The following is a 27,699-nucleotide window of genomic DNA, read 5'->3' as shown; positions in this document are numbered from 1 at the left end:
CCAGCATTTAAGGTCATCTTTAGATTGTTCAGTATCTGTGGCTATTAATTCGAACATTAAACTAACTTACAGTGTGCGATTTTAGTGATGTCAGCATATTCTACAAAGGCTGCGTGCTGTGTTTGTATACAGGATAATGGATCGAACTGTGACGGAATTCCAGGTTAATTATTTATATTGCCTTTTGTATTGGAATTTTAACCCTTACCATGCTAAATTTCTATAATGAACTTGTCCATCTTCCAGTTTGGACAGTACCAGTAACTGTTAAAAGGGGTGCTTACCAAAAAGATACTGGCTGAATAGCGAACAGTGCAGATCATGATCAGACTGTACGGATGTGCAGGCTGATCATGATCTACAGAGGTCACAAAGGCAGAATCAATCGTGTCCAGCATGGTAAAGGTTAATGCTTCCTTTATATTTTAATAATTTTAACACTAATGATTCATTTCCAATTTATTTGCACTAACTTTGCTATACATTATTATGTATCTGGATCGGACGAATCCAGAAATGCTTTAGTCATGCAGATGCATGTAATATGACAAATACTTAATGCCGGTAATGATTTATTGCTCACATATATTGTTTTATTTTTCGTCCGCCATACTGTTTTTGAGACGTATATCTCTGAAAAACGTTTAGCGTGAATGGGTGAATTCGTTTTTAATTGGGATCAAACTTTTAAGTACCTTGTAGTTTTTAACTGTTCTTACGCTTAGACAGCCCCTAAAACTACAGTTAGGCCGTAAAACTTCAAAATGTTTACTATGAGCATTCTCGTGTCCTCTTAGCATGGTGTAGTTATTGCAGACTCAATCGTAATTAGGTAAGCCTTTGTTATTCACAGGCGATATTTGAAAACGAACTGTCACCATTTAACCCTTCTTTATTACAGTATTTCTCTTAAAATCAATGTTCAATGGATGTCATGTATCAGACTGCATTGTTGTTTGACCTTTTATTCGCAGTGAAATGTTGTTCCAAGTGGTCATATTCAGGTCATTTTTAATGCTTAAATGAAAGAGATTCTTTCCAAATAAAGTTCTTATCCTGTTTGTGGAATGGGTCCAAGACACCGGCATTTGCACTATCCGTTTCGGCATGGAGCACCATAGTTATATTTTTATTATATCTGGATACAGGTGTATACTATACATGTGTCTTTTTTATGCACATGCCGTTAAAGTAAGATCATAGCCAACCAAGAGGTTATATTTAACAGTAGTATAAAATTCTAACCGTTGTTCCACTCTTGTCATATGGTTCCAAAAGACATTGTTTTCACTGGGAGCCACGGAGCATTCAGGTATTTCTTTAACAAGTATTAAACTGTAATATTCATATTATTACCGATATCGTGTACAGATATCGATATATAAAAATAAATATCTAAATATCGATATCTAGAAATAGAAACTGGATTTAACATGTGTATTGCAAATAAATAAAATTCAGTTTAAATGCCAGACAGACATGCTGTCGAGTTTAGCCCATTTTTACGTTGTTCGTAACTGATTTTTAGATTCCATACAGGTAAATGTTAATAAGAGACTTCATAAAAAGATCACTACTCATTTGCATTCACAATAACAAATAATTACGATGAAAAAATGTAACGTTTCGTCATATTGTGGTAAGTGATCAGTACTGCAAAGTTCAATGTTTTATATAGTTCGCCAATGAAGAAAGCATCATGGACAAGGTCCAATCAAAATACTTGGACCTTACACATGCTGAAGAAAGCTGTGTTTAAAAGCTCAGTCGTTGGCAAAGTCTGCCGTTGCCTGCAATTATAACACTTTATTTACAGTTCATTAAATTCTACATTTTAACCAAAACGGAAAATTATCACGATCGGCATATATGTATATAATTTATTATATAACCTCACTTTTTTCAAAATGATAAAATAGCCTGTTCAGTTGAGGTAATGGTAAATAATGAGGAAGAAGAGATGTAACATTAATTCTACACAAACTAAATAAACTAAATATATGATGCACATGCACATGTAAGTAACTATTAAAATTTCAGACATCTGACCTGGCACAGTAGACACTCTGAGCTGTTATATATCATATTGAACCGTTTCATTATTATTATACATTATACTGTTTGACCGGTTAAAGATTTTTCATTGTTTGTTTGAAACATGTATACACTATTTGTTGTGTATTTTATAGAATTTACGGTATATGGTTAAAGAAAGAAGACAACTCAAGTTTGCAACGCAGTTCGTATTAAAATACTTCTTCAGGCAAACACAATGTATACAATCATATGTATGACGTCATGACGTCAGATAATATGTTTTCTTTATGTATGTATTGTCCGTAAATATTGACCTGGCACTCATTAGCTGATATATAGTTTACCAATGGCACGATGGCGTAGGGGTAAGCTCCCCGACTTCTACGCACGTTACCATGATTTGAATTCAGAGGAGACTTTAAATATAATTGCATGAATATTACTTAAATGTACTCTTATAATTGAGCCGTGCCATGTGAAAACCAACATAGTGGGTTTGCGACCAGCATGAATCCAGACCAGCCTGCGCATCCGCGCAGTCTGTTCAGGATCCATGCTGTTCGCTAACAGTTTCTCTAATTGCAATAGACTTTGAAAGCGAACAGCATGGATCCTGACCAGACTGCGCTGATGCGCAGACTGGTCTGGATCCATGCTGGTCGCAATGCCACTATGTTGGTTTTCTCATGGCGTGGCTCATATTATTTAGTATCACTGACTCCAGTTCCTTGAATTGTCCGTTGAATTAACACTTGTCAGATCCAGAAGATATTTTAGTCGACATTCTGTAGAACGGTTTACTGACATATACGTTGAAAAATGCTGAAAAGTAGAATATTTCTTTCAATGTATGAACGATAAATCATGGCAATGTGGCAATTTTCCGTTTTTTTTAGTTTAAAGATGGAATAAAAAATATGTTCATACACAGGACTCGAAAACATAGCCCCGAATTTTGTAGCTTTCACATTGGTCCGGGTGTTATTTATTTGTGCACAATACTGTATTGTACACGATAAATATATTATGTCACAATAATAAGCTGTTTACTTTCTTATTTTGATAACAAAACCCAGCTGCATATGGTCGGAATGGCAATAAAAATGTCCTGACCTAGGTCACCGTTTACCTAAAAAAATGTATATGAGCCGTGCCATGAGAAAACCAACATAGTGGCTTTGCGACCAGCATGGATCCAGACCAGCCTGCGCATCCGTGCAGTCTGGTCAGGATCCATGCTGTTCGCTTTCAAAGCCTATTGCAATTAGAGAAACTGTTAGCGAACAGCATGGATCCTGACCAGACTGCGCGGATGCGCAAGCTGGTCTGGATCCATGCTGGTCGCAAAGCCACTATGTTGGTTTTCTCATGGCGCGGCTCATATATACCTATATTCAGGTAACTGATGAGTGCAGAAAAAAACTTAAGTTTGTCTCACAAATTTTGGACCGGCGATAATTTATTTATATTACAGGTAAATTTACTAGATGTACAATTACTTTTGGGAAATTTAGAAATTTGCATAAAAATCTTTAAAATCTAGAAAAAATGATTTGTTTACCAGACAGTGGGCAATAATGGAAAAAAAAATGAAGAAAGTGGACAACAATCGAAATAAGAGATAATTTTTTCCTATTTGTTGTGTCATTTTTTTATACATTATGCAGTTCATTAGGAATGTCATTTGGCCCAAATTTAAGTCTGTTATTCTAAAAATGTGCTATGGCATTTATTGTTGATTTTTTTCTGTAGCAATGTATTTATAGCTTAATTATCCTGTGATTAGTACTATTTGTCTGCAGTTCTTATTTCAGTCATCCATTTAAGCACGATATATTGAACATTTAGTATTTGCTTAAGTATATTCCTTATTCCTTCACATCGTTTTGTGTAAAATTCAGAATTGTTGTGTTTTGATCTATGAAATAGTTATATACGGTTCTGACACAGGTGAAAAAGTCAACATTGAAGACGCAAAAGGGCAAATAACAAGCATTTGAAATAACAAATTTAACTTTAAGCTTTTTCTTAAAATTTGGTAAAATTTGGACCAGCAGTCGTTTATTCATTGGCTTACAATAATTTCGTTGTTATTTATTTATTTATTTATTTACTGTGTTAGTCAGATGATGTTTTGGTGACTGTGCTGATTAGAATTTAATGCTATGTCGCTACTTTCAAGCGGCACTTATGTATGAACTTTTCAACTTCACGTTCATATGAATAATAAATTATTCGACCAGTAAATTGTTCATGATGTGTGCATCAGTTGATAATGATAGTGTTATCTTAGCAATCAACAGCTTGAATATACATTTACTAGTAACTATAAGATCTCCCCTTTAAAGGTGGTCGACTGTATTTTTTTCAACATCAATTTTAACGCTTACCCTGCTAAGTTTCTAAAATGGACTACTCTATCTTTCAATTTGGACATAACCATTTATAGTTCAAAGGGGTATTTACTGAATACTTACTGACTGGACAGCGAACAGTGCAGATCATGATCAGACTGCATGGATGTGCAGGCTGATATTTATCTGCACTGGTCACAAAGGCAGATACAATTGCCGCTAGTAAGCTAAGAGATAATGACTTTCATTTTACATATATTCCATCACACAGCAAGTCCTCTACGAAGATTTTAATGTTATTTCGTCTTAAATTTCTTGTTTCGCATTTCTATTTGATATAATGTTTGCTGTGATATTTCAACAATCTGAAAACAATAGGCAACTTTTGAATTGCTGACAACTTTAGAATTAATGATTTACAGTCAAATCAAAAAATACAAAGTGACATAAAGTACGTATTTCTGTTGGTTGGCTGCTAAATTTAAAAATACAACGCAAAACCCTGAGAGATATAAAGTAAATTGTTCTCATACTATAGTGAATCGTATGCAAATATGTTTTATCAAATTTATGCTTATGTAAAAAGCTCTGTCTTGGTTCGGCAATTAGGCCATAAAATCAAATCATAGAAATATTTCAATTCAATAGCTAACATGCATCAAGTGTTCAACGAATATTTGATAGCCGCAAATGATACTTGATACTAAAACAGCATTGCCTGATTTGCTACCTTTAAAGTGACACGTGACATGGACCGATGACGTTTCAGAAATGGTTGATTATTATAACAACACAACAGAAGAAACACTTGTTTTCATTAGAGTGATTCATGTGTTGTCATTGAAAAATAAAATAATTTAAAACCTAAGAGGCAGGACTTCAGTCAAGTACGTACGTATCTTTGTGATGAACTATTTTGGATAAAGATGAAAGTGTTTCCGATATAGAGGTATTAGGTTTATACTGCATTTAGGTAATAGTATGCAACTTCTAATAATTATAGTACAAAGCATATACTCTTAAACACCTCTCAGATGAAGGACTGGTTTGGTAACCTTTCGCTTGCTCTTAAATCTTTTGTTGCTCTGGCTTCGCTGAAGTTTTAGAGCTTTCGGTTCCATGAGCTTATTTGAGTTTCAAGGTAGTAGTTGACGGTTGCTGTTGCGTGTGCGTGTAATTCGCCTGGTGGGAGTAAATTTAGTTATACAGGACCGATGGGTGGGTGGGGTGAGGTGAGGAGTGGGACTGGCACCAGGAAATTGCATTTAGCTTCACAGTGATGATTCTGCTACTGGCTGTTCCACTGTGTTCCTCCTTATTGCAAGTCATGTTTCTGTTTGTTACTTCGGTGTAAACTTGCATTTTTACATTCGTTAGTATTTACGTATACACGTGCTTAGTCGGTGTGTATGTGTATACATCTACTCGTACCTTTATAGTAATTGCCATGTGGAGTGATTCGTGGTTGACTATTTTCTTCAGTTATGGTATAGTTATAAGGGGAACAAACTCAGAGACGTGTTCATGTAGATCTGGCAATTCGTACGTGGATTTATTGCTAGACACAATTATTGGTTTTGAGGGTTTATTTTTTCTGTCTCCGTACTATCAAATGTTCTGGTCCTTCCCTTTGTGAACATGCAGTCCATTCAATGTTTCTGTGAAAAAAAGAGTTCCGTTTTACTCAGTGCTAGCTAGGTGTGTGAAGGATGTTGAACAGTTATTAAGTTCATTACCTCTTACGAACAGGCTCGGCCAAACCTGTCTGCCGTGTGAACATGCTAAAATTATTGCGAAAGACATCGTTGTGTTTAAACTGATAAATTGAAAGATGAAAAGAACAGGACATATGCTGTCTTCATATGAAACCAAGACTTGAGTAACTTGTTTTCAAACTGATCGAACCACTAGCTGTGTAGTAAGTTTTCATGTTGAATCACAGCCTGTGTAATATGCCTTCATATTGTACAACCGCTTGAGTAATGTATATGCACGTTTACTGATAATTTAACCCTTACCCTGCTACATTTCTATAATGAACTTATCCATCTTTCAATTTGGACAGTACCATTAACTGTTAAAATGGGTGTTTACCAAAAAGATACTGACTGAATGGCGAACAGTGCAGATCTTGTTCAGACTACACCGATGTGCAGGCTGATCATCATAATCTACACTGGTCGCAAAGGCAGAATCAGTCGTGTCCAGCATGATAAGGGTTAATGTTTTTTCTTAGTCTATTGCTTTTTGTTTATCACGCTATGAATAATTTTGTGTTCAACATTCTTATAATAATCGCATTTTCTCGCATGTCATGGTACCCTTAAAAGGTTAAAATAGATTTTCTTCATTGGCATTATATATTGAGCGTTCCGAGGTTAAATAATATATCGTTCAGGCAGACTATATGGAGAGGCAGACGATATGTACTCACCTAGAAGTCCTTATGGTCATGCATGCAATTGCACTTCCACTTTAGTAAGGAATATCAAGACAGGAGAGATAAAATTGTCAACAGCATTCCAAGCTTCACCAGCTTTCTTTCGTAGTCAATCAACAAGCTTTACTAATATATAGAATGTAATCCAATATGAAAAAAAAAGTTTTTTATCAAGGTCAAATGATAAAATACGTAGTCAGCGGTATATTGCAAACAGTTAAATTATCATTTACAGGTGAAATGTTTTATCAAATAAGTCAAGGGTAAGTTCTTTCAAAGATATGTGTACCCGGTGATAGCAAAATCATAGAAATTCTACATGAGTGTAAAATTTAGCATGAAGAAGTGTATTTTACACTAAATTGTATGAAGAAACCTAGCTAGCTGTTGTTTCCAACTGATCATCAATAAATGGGTTTTGCCCTTTTCAAAACATTTCTCTTAAAGCATCCATTTCTAGACAGTACACCCAATGGATAAACTCCTCACCTAAAACTGTATGAATGTTATAGATAAAGCACGGCACTGTATTTGATATTAACTTTCGCGGCGTTCACTAGCGTTAACGTTAAATCTACGACCGTTACCGTCGTCGGTCCTTCCGGCGTCATCACTACTTATCCTCGTCATTGTTGAATAACGTCACATGCGTCCTGCAACATTTGTATCTTCTATGTAGGAACATCCAGTTAAGCAGTTCTTTGTTTGATTAGTCATTCTGACAGCCGCTTGGTAAAACCACTTTTTCTCCCTTTTGTGTGATATCATCAGTGTTATTTCAATATAAATAAATAAATAAAGAAACGAATGAATGAATGAATAAATAGATAAATAAATAACAGTCTGTAGCTGCCATGTGTTATGAGATCGGATTGAAGGTTGACGTTGCCATGAACTTCGATTTGCATTCTTCTCCACTGATTGTCCAAATAATATGTAATAGTACATTAATTCTGATCACCAGGGATGACACAACACAGAAATAAGCCATCACGAAGGTAGAACTAGTAAGACTAACTAAGAATTTGATAGAAAATGTCTTCAGCTAAAATCCTGATGCGTTTCATAATACTTTTCTTGCTTTTTTCATGTCGAATTTCATTTGTTTCTTCAGCAAGCTTTATCTCAACAGAAATATTTGAGCCGTGCCATGAGAAAACCAACATAGTGCGTTTGCGACCAGCATGGATCCAGACTAGCCTGCGCGTCCGCGCAGTCTGGTCAGGATCCATGCTGTTCGCTAACGGTTTCTCTAATTGCAATAGGCTTTAACATCGAACAGCATGGATCCAGACCAGACTGCGCGGATGCGCAGGCTGGTCTGGTTCCATGCTGGTCGCAAACGCACTATGTTGGTTTTCTCATGGCGCGACTCATTTCATACAGCTGTATAATGATTTTAAAAGTGCATTCGATAATCTAATGACATAATATCGTATGTTTCTTACTGATTAGATAATGATGTTGTACCTTGAATACTGTGGCATGTTGGTTCACTGTACGAATGTATGTTACGTGTGCAAATTCAAACAGAATAAAATGACTTCACGCACTTGTTATCTAATACTCACCACCCATGGGTCAAGTATTTAGGGTAGCAATTCCTGGATTCGTATGATAGTGTTAGATAATACAAATTTGACAAGGCCAATAAACAAGTGCTCCAAAGTTACTAAGTACCCAACCAATAGTGCTGATAAATAAACCTGAGAGCATGACATGATTACTAGCTGTTTCAGTTCCTATGCATTTTTCAAAACGAAATATCAAGTCTGTTAGTTAAACTATTTGTAGTTCTTGCTTACATATGTTTTACAAAGCAAAGCATGGAGTCTTTTTTTAAACTATTTTCATTTGTCAGTCAGTAAGAATTCAAGGCGTAGGAATAAGAATGAAATTTGATGTTACACATGATTCAGTTGTGTGACCCCCTTCTTGTTGTCTACATAAATGACATTGCTTATGATATCAAGTCTTCTTCTCAACTGTTTACCAAAGCCTTTAATCGCTATTAATATTTTGAGTTCAAAATTGAAGACGGTTACATTAATATCTTAGTGAAATTGAATCATTATCTAAATTCTTAAAAAGTTTATAACCCTTTGGTACCCCTCCCCCGCCCCCACCCCTCGCACACACACACTTTCAAAACGCAGACGATTTAGATATTTAAATACTTACTGCAATCACATTTCCCAACTGCGTCACTTGGAATCCATCACCTTGAAAACATCAAAGCGAAACAATGGCAACCCATCAAAATCATAAAAAATGTAAATATGTAAATTAGTTCTTGATACAGATATGTCTTGAAACTATTTATATCTCTTTCATGAGGTTCCTTCAAGAGAACTCTGATGTCGATTTAGCAACATTGACAAAATGCAGCCCAAGGCCTGGAACATTTTTAAAAATGATCTACAATATTTCTCTCTTTCAAATCGTTAGAATAATTGGATACTGTACCCTTTTTTTATAGTGATTTGTTTGACTAGAAGTATCTTTGAAAATCCAAGTTATCTTGCATGATTCTCTTTATCAGCTCTATACGCTCTATTTTAGCCAGTGTTTTAGCAACTGGCTATAGCTCTAAACCGCGTCGTTTGAATTTTCCTTCTATTGCTATGTGGCCGTATCACACAAATATTCTGGACGTGTAAAAAAAATAGTCCTATATTTGTTTTTTATAATACTGGTATTGTGTGAGTGTTTGAGCAACTGAGGACTATTGTTTTTAACAACAAAAACGAGCAGCAACGGATTCTAGAATAATTATGAACTTTATATACACTTGCGAAATATTCGGAATCACTCCGTTCTAGGGTTAGGATTAGGGTTAGGTTTTAGGGGTTAGGGGTAAGGTTGAAATTGGCCCCACCCTGGGGCAAACTTAGTTTTACAGAGTTTTAGAGTTGTATAGGGAAAGCCTTTAAAAATCTTCTTGTCTTCAACCACAATGCACAGAGCTTAGATATTGTCTAGTGCACCTCTACCAACATTGTTAAATCATGACCGGTCTATGCACAATGAAATGTTGATTCTTCAGGTGTATCGGTTGAAATATCACTCAATAAAAAGCACTGGCTATCAGTCCTTTCAGGGTTTGATCTTGTTATTGTAACACTTGTGACTACTACTCACGGATAATGCAAAGACACTGGACATTTTTGCGATGTCATTGATATCAAAATTCTGAAACCTTATGTTATTTTAGTGTGTACTTTTCTTGTAAATATGAAAAAAAAAACGTTTTTAGCTAATATTTAAGTAAATCAATACATTTAAAACAGTTTTGAAATTAACGCAGAACGATAATATTTCATTGAGATATACAATAACATAATATAAACTGTTTCAGATATACATGCTTTTCATAGCAGATTACAAATAGCTTGACATTTTCACCTATGTTTGTCACAATTATACAGCCATGGCAAACATGTTGATGTTTATTAAACGCAAGGTCGACTATGATTTTGGAAGGTATATGGTAAGAGTTTACACGTGTACGAGTTATTTGTTACAAAAATTTGCAATGACCTTGGGTGACATAAGTTACTAAGATAAACGCATCAACAACATTTGAGCCGCGCCATGGGAAAACCAACATAGTGGGTTTGCGACCAGCATGGATCCAGACCAGCCTGCGCAGCCTGGTCAGGATCCATGCTGTTCGCTTTCAAAGCCTATTTGAATTAGAGAAACTGTTAGCGAACAGCATGGATCCTGACCAGACTGCGCGGATGCGCAGGCTGGTCTGGATCCATGCTGGTCGCAAACCCACTATGTTGGTTTTCTCATGGCGCGGCTCAATTTTGTCATCTCCATTGACTTACCCAAGATATGTCCATCAAGTCGAACAAATTGAAAAAATCCTGAGCTTAAATGCTTCTATCTCAAAGCTAATATATTATTACAATATACATGTATTTGTCAAATAAACAAAACCTGTGCGTGTTTTTCAACGGGTCAGAGTTCAGTATCGCAGGAACTGAATCGCGAGAGCGCGATCCGTCAGCATTCGATTATTAGGTCTATGATTAGATCGTGCTAGCATGATACACCCAATGTAAGTGTAAAACAAGTCAAATGGTTTATCGCGGCCAGAAATTTGTAGAAACCAGACAGAAGTTGCGAAATTGGCATGTCCAGTACTGGACAGGTATAGTGACCATGCACGGACCCAGCCAATTTTCTCAGAGGGGGTCCGATCCCCTGCCCCCCCCCCCCCCCCCCCCCCCCCCCCCCCCTGGAAATTAATTTTGAAATTTAGCACTTGCATTCTGGGACAGTTTTATGGACTCACCTGTTAAATTTGGGAAAATGATAAAATCAAGCTTTCTTGAAGGTAAAATTCTTAGTTTCTTTTAGATAAATAATATGAATTATGTCGGGGTCGTATGTAGCAGCAGCCGCATATACTTTACATGCAGTCCTAATGTTGCTTTTTTTTCGAAAAACATTTTCTTTCCTTCTTGTCTTCTTTCCTTTTTTAAAGATTTTCCAGAGGGGGTCCGGACCCCCGGTCCCCCCCCACCCCCCCTTCTGGATCCGCGCATGGTGACATATCATGCTTTCTGTTTATGCAGGTAAACTTGTGTTTGGTTAAAATTCAACAGAGCACAATTGTCTGAACAGTGTACAAACTCATTACTGCTTTTTCAGGCAAGGGTGGAAAAAAAGTGGTAGACAATGAAAGCAGTAACAGTTTTATTAAAAAAATAAACAATGAGACAAACATTTCCAACATCTTTGGACGGTTCAAAAATCCCATGTTAAACATACGATAAAGCCCGAAACGCGTGGAAATGTTCCGAATGTAAATCGGGTGAAGTACGCGCTCTATGTATAAAATTAGATTGTGCGTCTAGATTGATTAAACTGGGCGAGTCTACTTACTTATTACTTGAGGATGAAAAAACGTGTTTTTTAAATGTTGCTCTTAAACAAGGGTAGCGGTTGAACTACTAAAAGTACAACAACAGTTAATTCACAACAAATCGTACGGTATGTTTTATAATCAGTAAAAGCTAGTCGTATTTACGCTTATGAGACCTGTTTCACCCATAAGTAAAGAATTCACAGATCCATCATGAAATATTTTCCCCAGCGCGTATATACTTGTCCTATTCAAAATGATCGCACAGGCCGCGATCAATTACCAAAGTATGGTATGAAAGTCTGATGTATTATCGTTCTTTCGCAATACCGCCTAAAAGTCGAAGACCCGAGAACACGATGCGAAGGCACAATGTCAGCGGCAATATGCAAATTGCGAAAGTGCGATTAATGACCACGTCGTAGCAACGTATGTTAATGTCTTCGAGTAGATAATTATCTTCGTGTCTTCACATGGTGTTTAGCATGGAAATATTTTTATTATAAAATGCGCAAAATATACTTATAAATGATGTACTAACATAAGAGTTTATGGAGCATGAAAACCATTATGATGTTTACATTTTCTTGATTTTGCCGGTTTTATCCAGTCAGTTTGAGTTTGCTATTTATATAAAGATCCTTGATAATAAACAATGCATTCGTCTGCTGGAATAGTGGCTAAATTATTTCCTGGACTGATATATAATTGAGTGAGTTTTTGTCAAATTATTCTTTTTCGTATGCATTTGAAGTACGTACATGTTTGATTTTATTAGTTTACAACTAAGCTGATCAAGTTTCATGTTTTTTCTTTACATCACTATTAAGTATGTTAAAATGTTGTATAATTTTGTTTCGATCCAGTGAACTTGTCTTAAAACACGAACTGTTCTAATTCAAGTCTATCGTTACAATTAAGCGTATTTTTGACTGAGTTGCAGTACTATCTATATAAAAAAGTGAAACTTGGATAATTTGTTTTTATTGGCAATCAATATCTGCCAAGATCAGAATGATGAAAAATGTCATAGCAACCTCAGTATTTGATACACAATACTTATAAACAAATGGTAAAATGATTTTCTCATCAAACGTATTATCACACTGTTATTGGAATACGGTTGCATCTTTGTATTGCAGTATGATTTTTTTTGTAAAGTTATGTATTGTAATTGCGCACTAGCCTATTAGTCAGCATAATGAAACCAACATATGTTCCAACCTTGAACTAATTGCCTCAGACAAATTACGCAAAAAATAATACGTGAATATTAATGTAAAAAAAACACCACCATTGACACTCTTCAAGAACGATGTAGTTATCAGTTCTGGTGTATGAAATCTAAAACGGTAAAATGTTGCTATAGTGGTTCTGGTTTTAGACCGTCGTTAATTGATTCGCGGTATGTACCTAGAAAATTTAGAGCACGGGGTGATCACTATACTAATATTTGTTTTTGCATTTCTATGGTGTACCATTTGGGTAAAAAAATAAACAGATATACCAAGAAGTAATACAGCTGTAGCTGCAGGTGTATTTTTGTACTTCCTAGAACACTTCAAAGCAGAAATATATGCGGAGGTATAATTTAATCCTGCAGGTATGAATATTTTTACACGTGCTGGTACAATTTTTACCTGTACGCATTTTTGAAAGTTTATACATATAGGTATAAAATTAATTTTACGCGCACGTATTTTTATACCTACATGTTTAAGTTATACGTGCAGGTATTTCTGCACGTGCAGGTTTCGTGCTGGTATTTTTGTACGTGAAGGTATAAAATTGTACGTGCAGGTATATTTCTGATTTATACCTACAAGGTAAAATATACCGGCACGTATAAAGCTGTACCTTCAAGTACAATATTAATCAACACTCCTTGTTTTCTCTCTGTACGTTTGACCCAAATGGTACACCATACATTTCAACTACAGTTACCTATGACAGGTATACTGAAAGTGACGGAACTATTTTTCAGAATGTATCTGTGAGCAGTTAGGAGAACAGCAGCGGAAAGTTAAACACGTGTGGAGAAAAATACAGGAAATGGGAAAAGTTCTCAAGAATGACGAGAGCCCGGAAAGTAGTTCTGTGAGTTCTGAGGGTGAGGATGACAACACCCCAGATGGTGGATGGGGCTGGGCAGTTTGCTTCGGCTCCTTTCTAATAAACTTTATACTTGACGGTACCATGTTCTCATTTGGTGTGCTACTGATCGAATTGCTGGACTATTTTGGAGAAGGGAAAGCGAAAACAGCATGGATAGGATCGTCTCTGTTAGGAATGAGCATGTTTATGGGTGAGTTGTTCTCGTCTCTTTTTAAGTACCAAGTATGTTCATAGATGAGTTGTACTCTTCCCTTATTTCAAGTATCAAGCATACTTATGGGCGAGTTGTATTCGTCTCTTATCCCAAGTTACAAACATGTTCATAGGTACGTTCATAGCCATAGGTTAGTATACTCGTCTCTTATTTCAAGTACCAAGCATACTTATGAATGAGTTGAACTCGTCTATTATTTCAAGTACCAAGCATGTTTATGGATGAGTTGTACTTGTCTCTCTCAATTACCAAACAATGTTAGGTGGAAGCGGGTCTACGCATTTAAAGAAAGACTTTTTTACCCGGAAGCACATCTGAGGTATTTGCCTTACAATTAACACTTATTACCACAATGTCTGAAAAGGGTGAACTTGTGTATGCACTGGATCCTTTTGAGGGTGGGGGTAGGGGTGAGGCGGGTAGAGGGTTTGCGGTGCTGGATAGACTCTTATTATAGAAGCGGACATACGCCCTAAAAATAACGTTTTTACCTGGAAACAGTTCTCAGATAATTACCCTACAATTTACAATTATTATCACAATCATTGTTGATAAGCAGCAAATAAGGATAGGGTTGTATATATGTATATTGGAGTCTTTTAGGAGGCGGGGGCGGGGAGAAAGGGGTGGCGGAGTTTGGTGGACACTTACACAGAAGCGGATCTAAGTCTTTAAAGAAAGAATCTTTAACCCGGAAGCATCTTTCCTGTTATATGATATCTTAACTCGCTGGAACATACTCATGCCACTGTTAATAGTAGGAAACATGACAAGTAAATGATCACGCTTGTTCATCTGGCTCAGTGGCACAGTTACCTGATAGAAAATGTACTAGTTAATATGTGTGCCAAAGATGTTATTAGACTGGCATCAGTCGTTAGAGTCATTGAATGTAAAGCACCTGGCCATAAAATCAATCCTCTCTGATACCACTTTCTAAAAAATTTTACAATATCTCTTTCCTCTGTCTCTGAGATGAGCCTAGAGAGAAAATGTTTTTTCTGAGAAAATAATTTAGTGTCAGTGTGAAGAAATTAATATTATTACAGACTATTTGATCTCAACAGACTTTGTAAGTCTAAGATGTTATCTGCAACACTATTTTATTGGATTAGCCAAGTAAGATTTTTTAAACAAGGTGGGTTTCTTGTTGGATGCCAGACTCGTGTAGATTACAAAATTAAGATAAACTTTCACCGTTCGTGAAATAGATACTTACGGCCTTCTAAATGAGAAAATCAGTGAAATAAACACTGCTTATTTTTCATGTTTCGTTTGCTATAATGAATAAATATCCGTGTGGAGGTCGAATAAGTGCACTTGTACCTACATGTATAAATGTTTTTGTACCTGCAGATAAAAATTGTACGTGCAGGTATAATTTTATAGTTTCAAAATTTAGCTTTAAAGTTTATTTACTAAAATTATTAGGCTAACAAACATATGGGGATAGTAGTGTTACTTTGAAAGTCTATACCTACAGGTATAAAATTGTACATGCAGGTATTTTGTACGAACAGGTGTAATGTATACTTTTTTTACATGCAGGTATATTTCTGATTTGTATTTGTTGGTATATTTTATATATTCAGTTGTAAAATTATACCTGCACATAAAATTTAACCTGCATGTACAATTCTAATACTCTCTGTTTTATTATACGCCCGAAGGGACGTACTATGTTATACTCCCGGTGTTCGTCTGCCGTCCGTCTGTCTGAGCCCACATTTGCATACTTAAGTGGCTGTAGGAACAATAGTAACTGTACTTTTTCTTTGATGTCATTAATTCCGTAAGGCTTTTATGTGACTATTTTTCTTTTACGTGGCTAAAAGAACAATAGAGAGAACAAAAGAGTAGCCACATAAATACCCATATGTAGGAACGTCCGTCCGTCCGTCCGTCCGTCCGTTAGCAATTTCGTATCCTCTTTGTAACTTTTTAACCCCTTGAAGGATTTCAAAGAAACTTGACACAAAAGTTCACCACACCGAGATGACTTGCAGAGTGTATGTTTTGGATATCTCGCTTCAAGGTCAAGGTCACACTTAGGGGTCAAAGGTCATATCAGTTTGTTTCGTGTCCGCTCTCTAACTCTTGAACTGCTTGAAGGATTTCAAAGAAACTTGGCACAAATGTTCACCACACTGAGACGACGTATAGAGCGCATGTTTCAGATGACTCGCTTCAAGGTCAAGGTCACTCTTAGGGGTCAAACGTCATATATGACTTTGCTTTGTGTATATTGCTCTGCATTACAGTGCTGTTGTTTTTATTCGGCAGATCCTATTTTTGTTCACTTACAATAATTTGTTTTTGAATTACTTCCCTTTTATGTTACTATAAATAGCTTATTTTGAAACTTTTTTATTTTTGGCCGCAGGGAAAAACCGAGGCCACTTTTCTGTGGTACAACATGGATGATACCTTCATTTTTTAGGTGTATTTTGACATACCTGTAACTGGTAAGGATTTTTTTGTAGACTTAGAATTTTTTTTCGAATTTCTTCCCTTTGTTGTTCCTGCCCTTTTGGCTTCAACAGTCAAGATCTCTAATTTTTTCTCCAATCCTCTGATGTAACCCTTTGGGCGTATATTGCCCCGCTTGGCGGAGCTCTTGTCTATTTACTGTTGACCCAGATGGTACGCCATAGATAAAGCAGCATTTGCTGAGCGGGTATTGATTTACAAAAATATCAGCGAAACTAGAACACAGGCAGTGCTTGTCCGCTGCGCATTATTTCAGAAGAATTTTTTTCTGTCTCGAGTCAGATTCTATGATGTGGGTTTTACCTGAATCATCCCAACATTTGACAGAATAATGTCATGTTGCACTATTGTTAACTGGAAAATTACGCTATGTTCCAGAAATGTGGCTTAAACTACCGTACATACATTAAGAATTCTCCTATCAACAAATAGAAATTGCATTCTTAGCATGAGCAACAGTATTAGGATTTGATACTTCGTCCTTCACACCAGCCAGCCGTCAAGCGTCTGGTCCGGTAGCAGTTTTGTTCATAATCACATTTTAAAAGTATTATAACAATATTGCGAAGTTTGATGGATAGGGCGATCCTTTAAGATCAAATAACTAAAACGATTGATATTTTTGAACAATTTACTGGTCAAGTCAGATATGTACTGATTGGACACCGTTTTCTGTCGTTTTTTTCCCATTATACTTTATTATACATTATACTTGCAATCCGCGTATTTTAGTACCAACTGGGGCAGCATACTTCTTTGTCGTTAACTCCTACCCTTGCTTTCATAATTGGTTCATTTCTTTTAATCACGAGCTATTGGAGTACGCACGTGTTGGTCACAATAATATTATCTGTCGTCGGCTTCTTTATCAGCTCTTTTTGTATTGGAGGGCCAATAGTAAGCATGCTATTATAGCGGTATAGGTGCCGCCAGATCACTAAAGCTGGGACAGTATTTTCTGTCGTCGGATTCATTATCAGTCCTTCTTATATTGTAGGACCAATAGTGAGCATGCTACTAGAGCGGTATGGTTGTCACTATATCACTATAGCTGGAACAGTATTATCTGTCGTCGGATTCATTTTCAGTCCTTCTTATATTGTAGGACCAATAGTGAGCATGCTACTAGAGCGGTATATAATTGCCGCCAGATCACTATAGTTGGAACAATATTATTTGTCGTCGATATAGTTGTCGCCAGATCACTATAGCTGAAACAGTATTATCTGTCGTCGGATTCATTATCAGTCCTAACCAATAGTGAGCATGCTACTAGAGCGGTAAAGTTGTCACCATATCACTGTAGAATAGTATTATGTGTCGTCGGATTTATTATCAGTCCTTCTTATATTGTAGGACCAATAGTGAGCGTGCTGCTAGAGCGGTATTGTTGTCGCCAGATCACTATAGCTGGAACAGTATTATCTGTCATCGGATTCATTATCAGTCCCTCTTATATTGTAGGACCAATAGTGAGCATGCTACTAGAGCGGTATAGTTGTCGCCAGATCACTATAGCTGGAACAGTATTATCTGTCATCGGATTCATTATCAGTCCCTCTTATATTGTAGGACCAATAGTGAGCATGCTACTAGAGCGGTATAGTTGTCGCCAGATCACTATAGCTGGAACAGTATTATCTGTCGTCGGATTCATAATCAGCTCATTTTCTCCAAACGTGGAAATCCTCATAATTACCTATGGTATCATCGGAGGTAAGACTTCACTTTACAGTGCACAAAAGATTCAATTTATACAACTTCTGCCAAGGAATACAGCAAATAATAGCTAATATTTAGAAATGATAGAGAAACTTGAAACATATTATTGTACTTTTACGTGTTATTAAACATAAACATGTTATTAAACACCTTTTATTGCAATCATATAAATCCCGACAAGTCACGTCTTACGTTCTGTTCGAGCAATTATAAATGCGTTCAGCTATTGCAATATGTAAACACAAAGACCACAGATCTTTCAGTCCCAGTTATGTTGAACATTAGCATAATAAATGGGCCGCTGTCTTGCTTTATAAAGCGCTAACATTGTAAACAATTTTCTTGCAGGTATTGGTTTCTGCATGTCTTTCGTCTCCGCCATCATTGTTGTTGGAACGTACTTTAGACGCAAGAGGGCGATAGCGACAGGCATAGCCATGAGTGGGAGTGGCTTAGGAACATTTGCATATGCATATCTAACAAACATTCTTATCTCTAAATATGATTGGAGGGGAACGATACTGATACTCGGCGGTATACTGCTTAACGGTATTGTTTGCGGGGCCTTATTTCGCCCTCTTCCGAGACCTAAACTTCAACATTCTAGATCTGAGGAAGCTTCATCTAATAATTCATTTGAAGCAATAGACGTAGTAGAAATCAAGTCACTCCTTTCAAAAAAAGAAACTCCATTTAATTACTTGCGGACTAGCGCTTTGCCTCCTCGACTTGCTATGAGCACGGAGTTTGCGTGTATTCACAAAGATAGACTTCTTGCAGAAGAGAACAAAGCAAAGACATTTATGAGTCAACATGACTTTAGAAATAATTTGAAGCCAGATTCAAATCAAATGTCCAGAAAAGATATTTTCTACAGTGGTTCGTTAGCACGATTACCACACCACTGTAGTTCAACGACAGACTCATCACACGAAGATGTTGCGAGTAGCTCAGTGGGAGAGGTGTACGACATGGAGAGGACTCGAGTCCGCATGGTTATAGACGTCCTGAAGAGAAACTTTGCCTTGTTTAGTAACAAAGTGTTCGTCTTGCTGCTATTGACAAATGTTTGTTGGACAGGTAATATTTTTAATCTACTCAGAAACAATATAGTACTCATTGCAAGATTAGAATACATATTTATTTATAAAATACCATCCAAGACTGGCATTTTTTATTACTATACAGTTGCCGTAGAAGCTAATTTATACTTTAATGTGTGTTTTGTTGTCATTTATCACCGATATTAGGTGAAAACCTTTTTGTTCATTCTGTTCATTTTCATGTAACATGTCATGTTATATTATGCAGGTTCATAGTTAGGAAATTGTCATTTGCACACGTTTATTAGATAAATATGGGGGTTAGAAACGTCTGATATGAAACTGATGTAACAAGTACACAAACAATACATGTGTAACATTCGTTAATAGCCCATTACTTATACCGTTTTAACAGCACAAAGGCCAACTACATAAATAAGAAGTTCAGCACCCCTGGGTGGTATTATCGTCTTGATTACCTCGGTTGTATTATCGTTATGATTTCCTGGGTAGTATTATCGTTATGATGTCCAGGGTGGTATTATTGTTATGATCTCCTTGGTGGTATTATCATTATGATCTCCTGGGTGGTATTATCGTTATGATCTCCTTGGTGGTATTATCGTTATGATCTCCTGGGTGGTATTATCGTTATGATCTCATAGGTGGTATTATCGTTATGACCATCTGGGTAGTATTATCGTTATGATCTCATGGGAGGTATTATCGTTATGATCTCATAGGTGGTATTATCGTTATTATCTCCTGGGTGGTATTATCGTTATTATCTCCTGGGTGGTATTATCGTTATGATCTCATAGGTTGTATTATCGTTATTATCTCCTGGGTGGTATTATCGTTATTATCTCCTGAGTGGTATTACCGTTAAGACCAGGTAGTTCATTTGTTTGTTTGCCAGTGAAACACCAGTCGCTTCGTGATCTAGTGTTAAACGCTAAGAACACATGTGTGAAGTGGAATTGAAATCATACTTCAGTAAACCTCGTATAATTTTACAATTTCAGCTTGTAACCTTTTTTTGTTTAATTGGGGCGATAAATTCTTTCCTAAATTCTAAAGTATTAAGGCGTCTGTCTTTATGGATAATCTACTTCAATTTCCTGTTACAATCTACATGGATAAATATCTCAGCTTAGTTACAAGTCGGAAGTAATGACTGTTTTGAAATATAATGTTCTGACTCATATATTGTTTAAGTCTGAACTACTTCAAGTTAGTGACCTATGTATCTAAACCTTGGACGTTTGGTTTTCATAACAACACTAACAAGTAAAATGTTTATCTAAATATGTATTTATCCATGCATAAAACTGTCTATTTTCATCAACATATTTATTTACCTAGGACTTGAAAAATATTTAGACTTGATTCATTTTGCTCGACTGATGTTTTTGTTTTGTTTGATATTTTGGTAGAAGTAAGGGAGAATGTTGTGTTTGGTGAATTTAGTATGAGTAATAATACCAGGCCACAGTGGTATGATTTTGACGTGATTTTGCATGAAGCAAATGTGACACGAAAAACCTCTTTTATAAGGTGCATAACCCTTACTTTTCTCTTCATTTCACGTCTGTTTTTGGACAATTCTTCAAAATGAGGGACCATAAGTTCCAGAAGGACTCATTACCGCAGGATCCAGTCATTTAGTTTAGATGTTAATCTATTTTCACTGAGTTTAGCCTTCTCAGAATCTCAGTCAAGGCGTTATGAAGGGTTTCAAAAGCAAACCCTGTGACAAAAATGAGTGTCACGTTGATCATAGTGTTTAAGTTATCAAGTCTGTCTTAAAAATGGTTATACAACTGCATGGTCGTGTTTAAAGTTGAAGTATTGCCAAGTATATTTGTGCTAGACTCGATAAGTACATCCTGATCTCATACAGAAAAAAGTTTCAAACGTTTTTCATTCCCGTATATGTAAGACTCGTGCGTTTTCAGTTTCAGATATGAGCCGCACCATGAGAAAACCAACATAGTGCATTTGCGACCAGCATGGATCCAGACCAGCCTGCGCATCCGCGCAGTCTGGTCAGGATCCATGCTGTTCGCTTCCAAACCATATTGCAATTAGAGAAACTGTTAGCGATCAGTATGGATCCTGACCAGACTGCGCGGATGCGCAGGCTGGTCTGGATCCATGCTGGTCGCAAATGCACTATGTTGGTTTTCTCATGGTGCGGCTCATATATCATAGCGAGATCCCGACACCATTAAACGCATGCTCTGTCATATATTTTCTTTGTAAACCATTAGTGAGAAGCCTATTTACATCACTATTTAAAGTGCATATAGCATAAGAAACATCAAAATTTGTCACATACAGTTTGAAATAGTAGTGAGCAGTACATTTGACCGTTCTATTTAATTTTTTTGTTCAGAACTGTGTTAGTTTTGCAAAGGGGACTAGAAACAATACTAACATTTCAATGGAAATATGTTTAGCGTAACGTTTCATTATGAATAAAATTGCACTTATATCATTTAACTATAGTTCAGCCTTGAAATTCACAAGGTTGACCGACATTGAAGCATGTAAAGATAGTGTCTGCATGTTATAATTGTCCGTCATAGTGTAAAATAAACCTGTACGTATCACATAGTCCAGCACATAAATATTATATGTTTGACTACAGGTTCGTTTCAAAATTTGACTTCATGTTTAAATTTCTCCTATGCCTGCTAAATATTTTTAACAAGGTCGCATCTTTGAAAAAGAAATATGCTATTAGCTTTTAATAGGATTCCTTTAGATGACTTAAGTTGGTAAGTCATTTCCAAATGACCAATATTTTAGATTATTTTAGATATGAGATTTATCTACCCTTAATACTTACAAAAGTAAAACATGAGCAAGCTTGATATAACTCTTTTTGCTTGTTCATCCAAACGAAATACATTTTCTGTAGATTAGATAATGTAATAATCAGTGGTTAAAATCACGTTTTATGTTTATCTCAATATCGCTACGAAAGTAAAATTGAATCAGGATAAAAGTGCCATTGAAATAAAGTATAATTGTTTGCATATTAACGATGCTGGATGGTAAACATATGCTACACAAACGTATAAAACTGTTAAAAAGTTGTGTTTTTTTCATTCTGTCCAGCACGTGGTTTTCTTGTCACGTGGTTTTCCGGTCTTTAGGAGCATTCGTGTTTCTATTTATCATTGGAATACAAATTGACAACGCAGAGTTATTTTCTTGACAACCTAACAAGTGCTTTATGACATACTTCTCTGACCAAAGCACCTGGTTTGGTTCAGGACTGTATCAGTCATAGGCAAGCCGTGTTATATTATACTTTATACTCTTTAAGTTCTATGTTTCAGGATCGATAAATCTCGTCAAATACTGGTCATTTTAAGACGGTTTACCATCTTGATTCGTCATATAAAGAATTTCTAAACAAAAGCATTTTTCAAGAGACCTGCACATGTTTAATATGACCCTAGAAAGTTTAGGGTATTTCCGCGTTTTACGTCCTTTTCGTGAATATAATGACCTTTTCGTGAATATACTGAATGAACTAACAAACGGACGCAGTTTGCATAAATCAGAACTGGTTCACGACCGATCCTTTATGTAAAAACTGGCGTTTAGTAAATAAAAAAATACGTAGGGTACTTATCTAAAATAAGAAACTTTTTACACCCAATCATATTTATGCACACATGTTAGATTAGCACTTGGACATCGATCACTCCTCATATCGTTACAATGCATTCTTTTTTCAGGCCGGGCCACTCACAAGGTCACGTGGATGGGCCGCGAGATTTTGTTGTAGGTTTCTATGAGGTATATGTAAAGGGAGATAATTTAATGCTGTGGTTAACTATGTTAAATGAAATTTCACTAAAGTTTGCTTTCGACTGTTTTCAGCAGCTAAGATAAATCACTGTTCAAGTTAAGTTCTTGATTTTTAAGGTTCCGCAGTAGTAACGTTCTTGTTAGGAAGAAAATGAAAACGGAAGGTTTTTGTTTAAGTAATGTTAATTTTTATTTTTCTGCCTTGCGCAAATTTGTTAATTACAGTAAACATATTATGTTTACGTTATCAGGTGTCAAAGTAAAGTATATGCATTCTTTTTACTATTTTTGAAGCATCATGCCTTTTTACAATAATAATAATCAGACGTTTGAATACCTAGAGCCAGCACCCGGAGTATCATTTTTAATTTTTTTGAAGCGCCATACTTTTACAGAATTGAAGTAATTGTAACTCTCAATTTAAAATATGCTATTATTTTAGTATGTTAGAAGTATTTGTAATATCCCTGAACAGTGATTTATTTCATCATGCATAATTTCAATGTCCAGACAAGTAAATATACTGTGAGCAAAATTTATAATCAGCCACCTCACATGTAATATAATTTATCAAAAAGATGTTGACGCCATGGCAATGGTGATCATTTCTGAAAAGTGGATTGCGTTCTATGTGATACAGAGTTTAAATTTGAGTAAATAGTAAGAAAAAATATCTGCGTACTGAAAGTGACTGATTATAAGTTTTGATCAGTGTATTTACGATTTTATGGGTAACATTCTCAGGGTATTTTAACAATTGAAAATAAATGTTTTAATTTTTAGGTAAGAAATAAATTATTGGTTTACTTTGAGACTGTGCCTGATTAATAGTGATATATAGCACATATTATTAAAATGAATATTACAAAGAATTGCAAAGGTATAACAGTTGGAGAACATTCTGAATAATTCTTTGGGACTTTGAAATTGATGAAAATATAATAACATTGAGATAATTAATTATTATTTAAATACTTTAGTTTTCATTTACATGTATAGGCTCAACCTTGTATTTGATATGTTTGTTTCTTGGAGCCAACATGCGGCAGTAATTTATACATGAACATTATTTCTCACATCGCCTCTTTAAGGGCAATGTTTCAAACGGAATACACATAAGAATTATTTTTATAAGCGTTTTTATAAAAAAATCAATTGATCAAATCTATAAGGACCGTTGAAAGCATAAAAAACAACCAATCTCTGTTTGGTTAGAAATTTCATTGGACTTTGGTCAATCAAACAAAGGGGAAGAAATGTAGTGTTATGTTGCAAGGATATTATTTCAAATAAAATATAGGCCGGTCTCAAGTAGCTGCACACGCAACAAGAAACATTCATTACTCTTATCTTTGTATTTACTTCTTGTATTTCTAGTGGATTTAAACGGTTTTTTACGTATCAAGTTTAACAATTAAATAATCATTTTAAACGAATTGTAATTTAATAATTTATGAGGAAAGAAATTGGTAATTTGTATGTTTGTTAACGAACACTTTTGTCTTGTTTTCAGTACAATCAGTTCCGTTGACCTACATACCAGATCTTGCCATCTCTAAGGGTCTACCAAGCGCCCAAGCTGCAACTCTAATCTCAATCGTTGGTATTACAAACATATTTGGTCGAATTATTTCTGGGATAATCACCGATATGTTCCGAATCCGAAGTTCTGTGACGTATACAGTTGCATTGTTTACAGCGTCCGTTGTGAACTTTCTGATGCCTTGGTGTGATGGATTTGTCGCCCTTGCTACATGTGGCGCTATATTTGGCTTGTGCATGGGTATGTCTTATGGCTCCATGTATACTAATAAGGGGCCTCATTGGCCGAATGGTTAAGGTCAATGGCTTCGAATCACTTGAAAACCATCGATGTGAGTTCGAAACCTCGCTTAGGATGAAGAATTCTTCATGCGAGGAAGCCATCCAGCTAGCTTACGGAAGGTCGGTGGTTCTACCTAGGTGCTCGCTCGTGAAGAAATAATGTCCGGAGGGACACCTGGGGTCTTCCTCCACCATTAAACACTGGAAAAGACACTGTGTTGGTGTGACACTAATCCCAACAAAAACAAAACAAATATAGACTTATTTATAAACGTATTGCAAATCTTCTTTCTCGATAAAAGTAGTAGATCCCTTTGATCGCCACTTATTGATAGAAAAACATTTAACATTTAAACAAATGGAATAGATGAGATTTGTTGAAAGTATGGTCATGGTCAAATTAGCTTTTTAAACGTAGACTAATTTTATATTGCAAGCGGACTGTTATTAGAAAAACTTACACAAAATTAATATGCTGATAACGGCAAAACTATAGCGATACAAATCCTTTTTAATACGTACCATATATTTCGGAATCTATTTATAAAATGCTATAGCAATCAAGTTCAAAAGTAAGTACATTGTACATACTTACGGTTACCGACAGTATAAAAGTGAAATGTATATTTCATTTACCTACAGCCACGGTAGTGTCAATGAGAACAATTGTGTTGGCAGACCATCTCGGCATTGAACAACTGACCCAGAGTTTTGGAATGGTAGCTATGTTTCAAGGTGTTGCCTTTCTCACAAACGCTCCATTAGCAGGTAAATATATATGTGGTTGTTCAATTAACATGTTTGATATCATTAAATGGCACTCAATAACTACTGCTTTACAGTAGAGTAAACATTTGGCTGTGTGACTTGTCACATTTGTACTTTCAGATGGCGGCTTTTGTTGAAGTACAAAATTCTTTTTTTTGTGATAAACGTAATGAAACATTTTCTTGTTCTTATAGAAAGATAGTACTTGTTGAGATAAAAAAAAAACAAAACCGTAAGACTAGATTTGAATCTTTCCCATACATAAGCACCAATTTTTCGATTACATTTTTTTGTGGGAGTTGCTGGCGTAGTTCTCAACTAACTGAGATATCTCATTTCATGTCACAAACTAGTTTAGGCTGTATAAACTTCTTAATGCATTAGAACAAAATAGCATTTACACACTCCAAGACAGAGCCCCATCAGTCGAAGCTTTGTAGTAGTGTATGAAATAGATATGCATACAAAAATACATACACAAAGTAAAACACAGTGACGTCACAGTTAAGGGGCACAGTGGGATACATAGTTCGTGACAAAACTAACACTAAGAAATTTCTGTTCTTGACGGACCAAACGACACATTTCTATCATATAGCGTTCATTTATACATGTACATTGTATTTTATGTTACAGGTTACCTGTATGAGAAGTTCAGTTCTTACTTGATGCCATTCAGCTTCGCTGGTGGGATGTATTTCCTGTCCGGCATCTTCTGCTTAGCGTTACTCTGCGTTGATCATGGTAAAAGCAGACGAGATGAAGAAATCATCATTAAAATAGAAAAAGTGCCGGAAGATTAACCACCACACGGCTTTACATTTGATTGATATATAGTTAGGCAAACAGTGCCAACAAAATGTGTATGTCAAACTGTAAAAGTCACGTGATGTCAAACACACGATTAACTTGCGTCTGCATCACGCCAAGTTGTCTACAGATTTCTGTAAAAGCAACAAAATGTTGCTGAAAAAAGAAACAATTCCTGATTACAAGTCGAGGCATTGTACAGATGCCATGGCCAGTGCCAGTTTATGTTACAGAGGTCGAGTCGGAATTGGTGTCTGTTATATGCTTGTGTTGGAAGAAGATTGGTGTCGAGTACTAGTAGTAGACACGAACTAATTGTCACTTGAGTATAAGGTGTAACGGCTTGGTGGTGTTTAAAACATGCAAGTCTTAATTTGAATCTACTTGATAAATGACATATCGGCGGGTGGAGGACGCTTTATATTGAGCTATACTAACTGTTGTGTTACAACGTTTTAATGAGGGCAGGTCTATGTTGTTTCAGTGTCTATGTCCGTTTGTTTCAACGCTTCGCTATGTGGAGATTTCAACCTTTATGTTACAATATTAGTTTGTTGTCGGTATGTTGTATCATCATCAGCATTATCTATTAATATGTGACTATACTAAGCATTAGTATGCGTCCATTGTACATTTATATCTGGCCATAAACTTGTACCTTCATCAGAAACATACAGCTGAAAGAAGAAAATGAGGAAGAGTGGAAGAAGATAATTTATTTATTCCAATTATTGTTCATTTGAATTTAATGTTTCATATATATTTTATGCATATATATAATCCCTTCGCAATTTCATTTTACTGTTTTATCAGTTGTAAAAACAGTTGTTTTTCATTGAATTGATATGAAATATACGTTTTAGTGAAGTATTAAAAACTCCTGGTTAAATATAATGTGTTTTTTCACCGATTTCTTCAAAAAAATCTGTTCAGTAGAACACATTTCTTCTCGAGTATTTTCACTGGTTTCCAAATACTATTTTAGTATACTTAGGTAGTAATATATTTCGATATCAATGTCTGGTACAGGTACATTTGAGTAGAATTAATTCCTTTGTGTGTACATAATTTGTCACGGCAGGTGTCCCTGTACTACAGCTATTACTGCCATGTTATGAACAATACCCACAACGTTTCACACTTTACAAGAAACGAATGCAAGCAAAAGTCGTTCA

General features: G+C 35.8%; 1 protein-coding gene across 2 annotated transcripts; it reads left to right on the top strand.

Annotated features, from left to right (window-relative positions):
• On the top strand, positions 1 to 27,418 carry LOC123559886 (monocarboxylate transporter 14-like). 2 transcript variants are annotated; one of them, XM_045352010.2, is made up of 7 exons: positions 1 to 163; positions 13,695 to 14,015; positions 18,102 to 18,245; positions 18,600 to 19,331; positions 24,636 to 24,905; positions 25,589 to 25,714; positions 26,351 to 27,418. In XM_045352010.2, exons 1-7 carry the CDS (start codon positions 88 to 90, stop codon positions 26,515 to 26,517), a joined length of 1,836 nt encoding a protein of 611 aa, XP_045207945.1. In that variant the 5' UTR covers positions 1 to 87; the 3' UTR covers positions 26,518 to 27,418. The 2 variants fall into 2 exon arrangements, with proteins under 2 accessions (XP_045207945.1, XP_045207947.1); XM_045352012.2 differs by lacking the exon at positions 1 to 163 and adding an exon at positions 12,276 to 12,422.
• Positions 27,419 to 27,699: the final 281 nt, after the last annotated feature.

The sequence above is a fragment of the Mercenaria mercenaria genome, chromosome 10 (assembly GCF_021730395.1).
Source record: "Mercenaria mercenaria strain notata chromosome 10, MADL_Memer_1, whole genome shotgun sequence".
Taxonomy (NCBI): Eukaryota; Metazoa; Mollusca; class Bivalvia; order Venerida; family Veneridae; genus Mercenaria; species Mercenaria mercenaria.
Note: the sequence above shows the minus strand (reverse complement) of the source record. Positions and strands in the feature narration are given on the sequence as shown.

Coding starts and splice junctions, on each gene's coding strand:
- LOC123559886 (XM_045352010.2), top strand. CDS start 88: ATGTCAGCATATTCTACAAAGGCTGCGTGCTGTGTTTGTATACAGGAT. Junction 24,906..25,588: donor TATATTTGGCTTGTGCATGG/GTATGTCTTATG, acceptor ATTTACCTACAG/CCACGGTAGTGTCAATGAGA. Junction 25,715..26,350: donor CACAAACGCTCCATTAGCAG/GTAAATATATAT, acceptor TTTATGTTACAG/GTTACCTGTATGAGAAGTTC.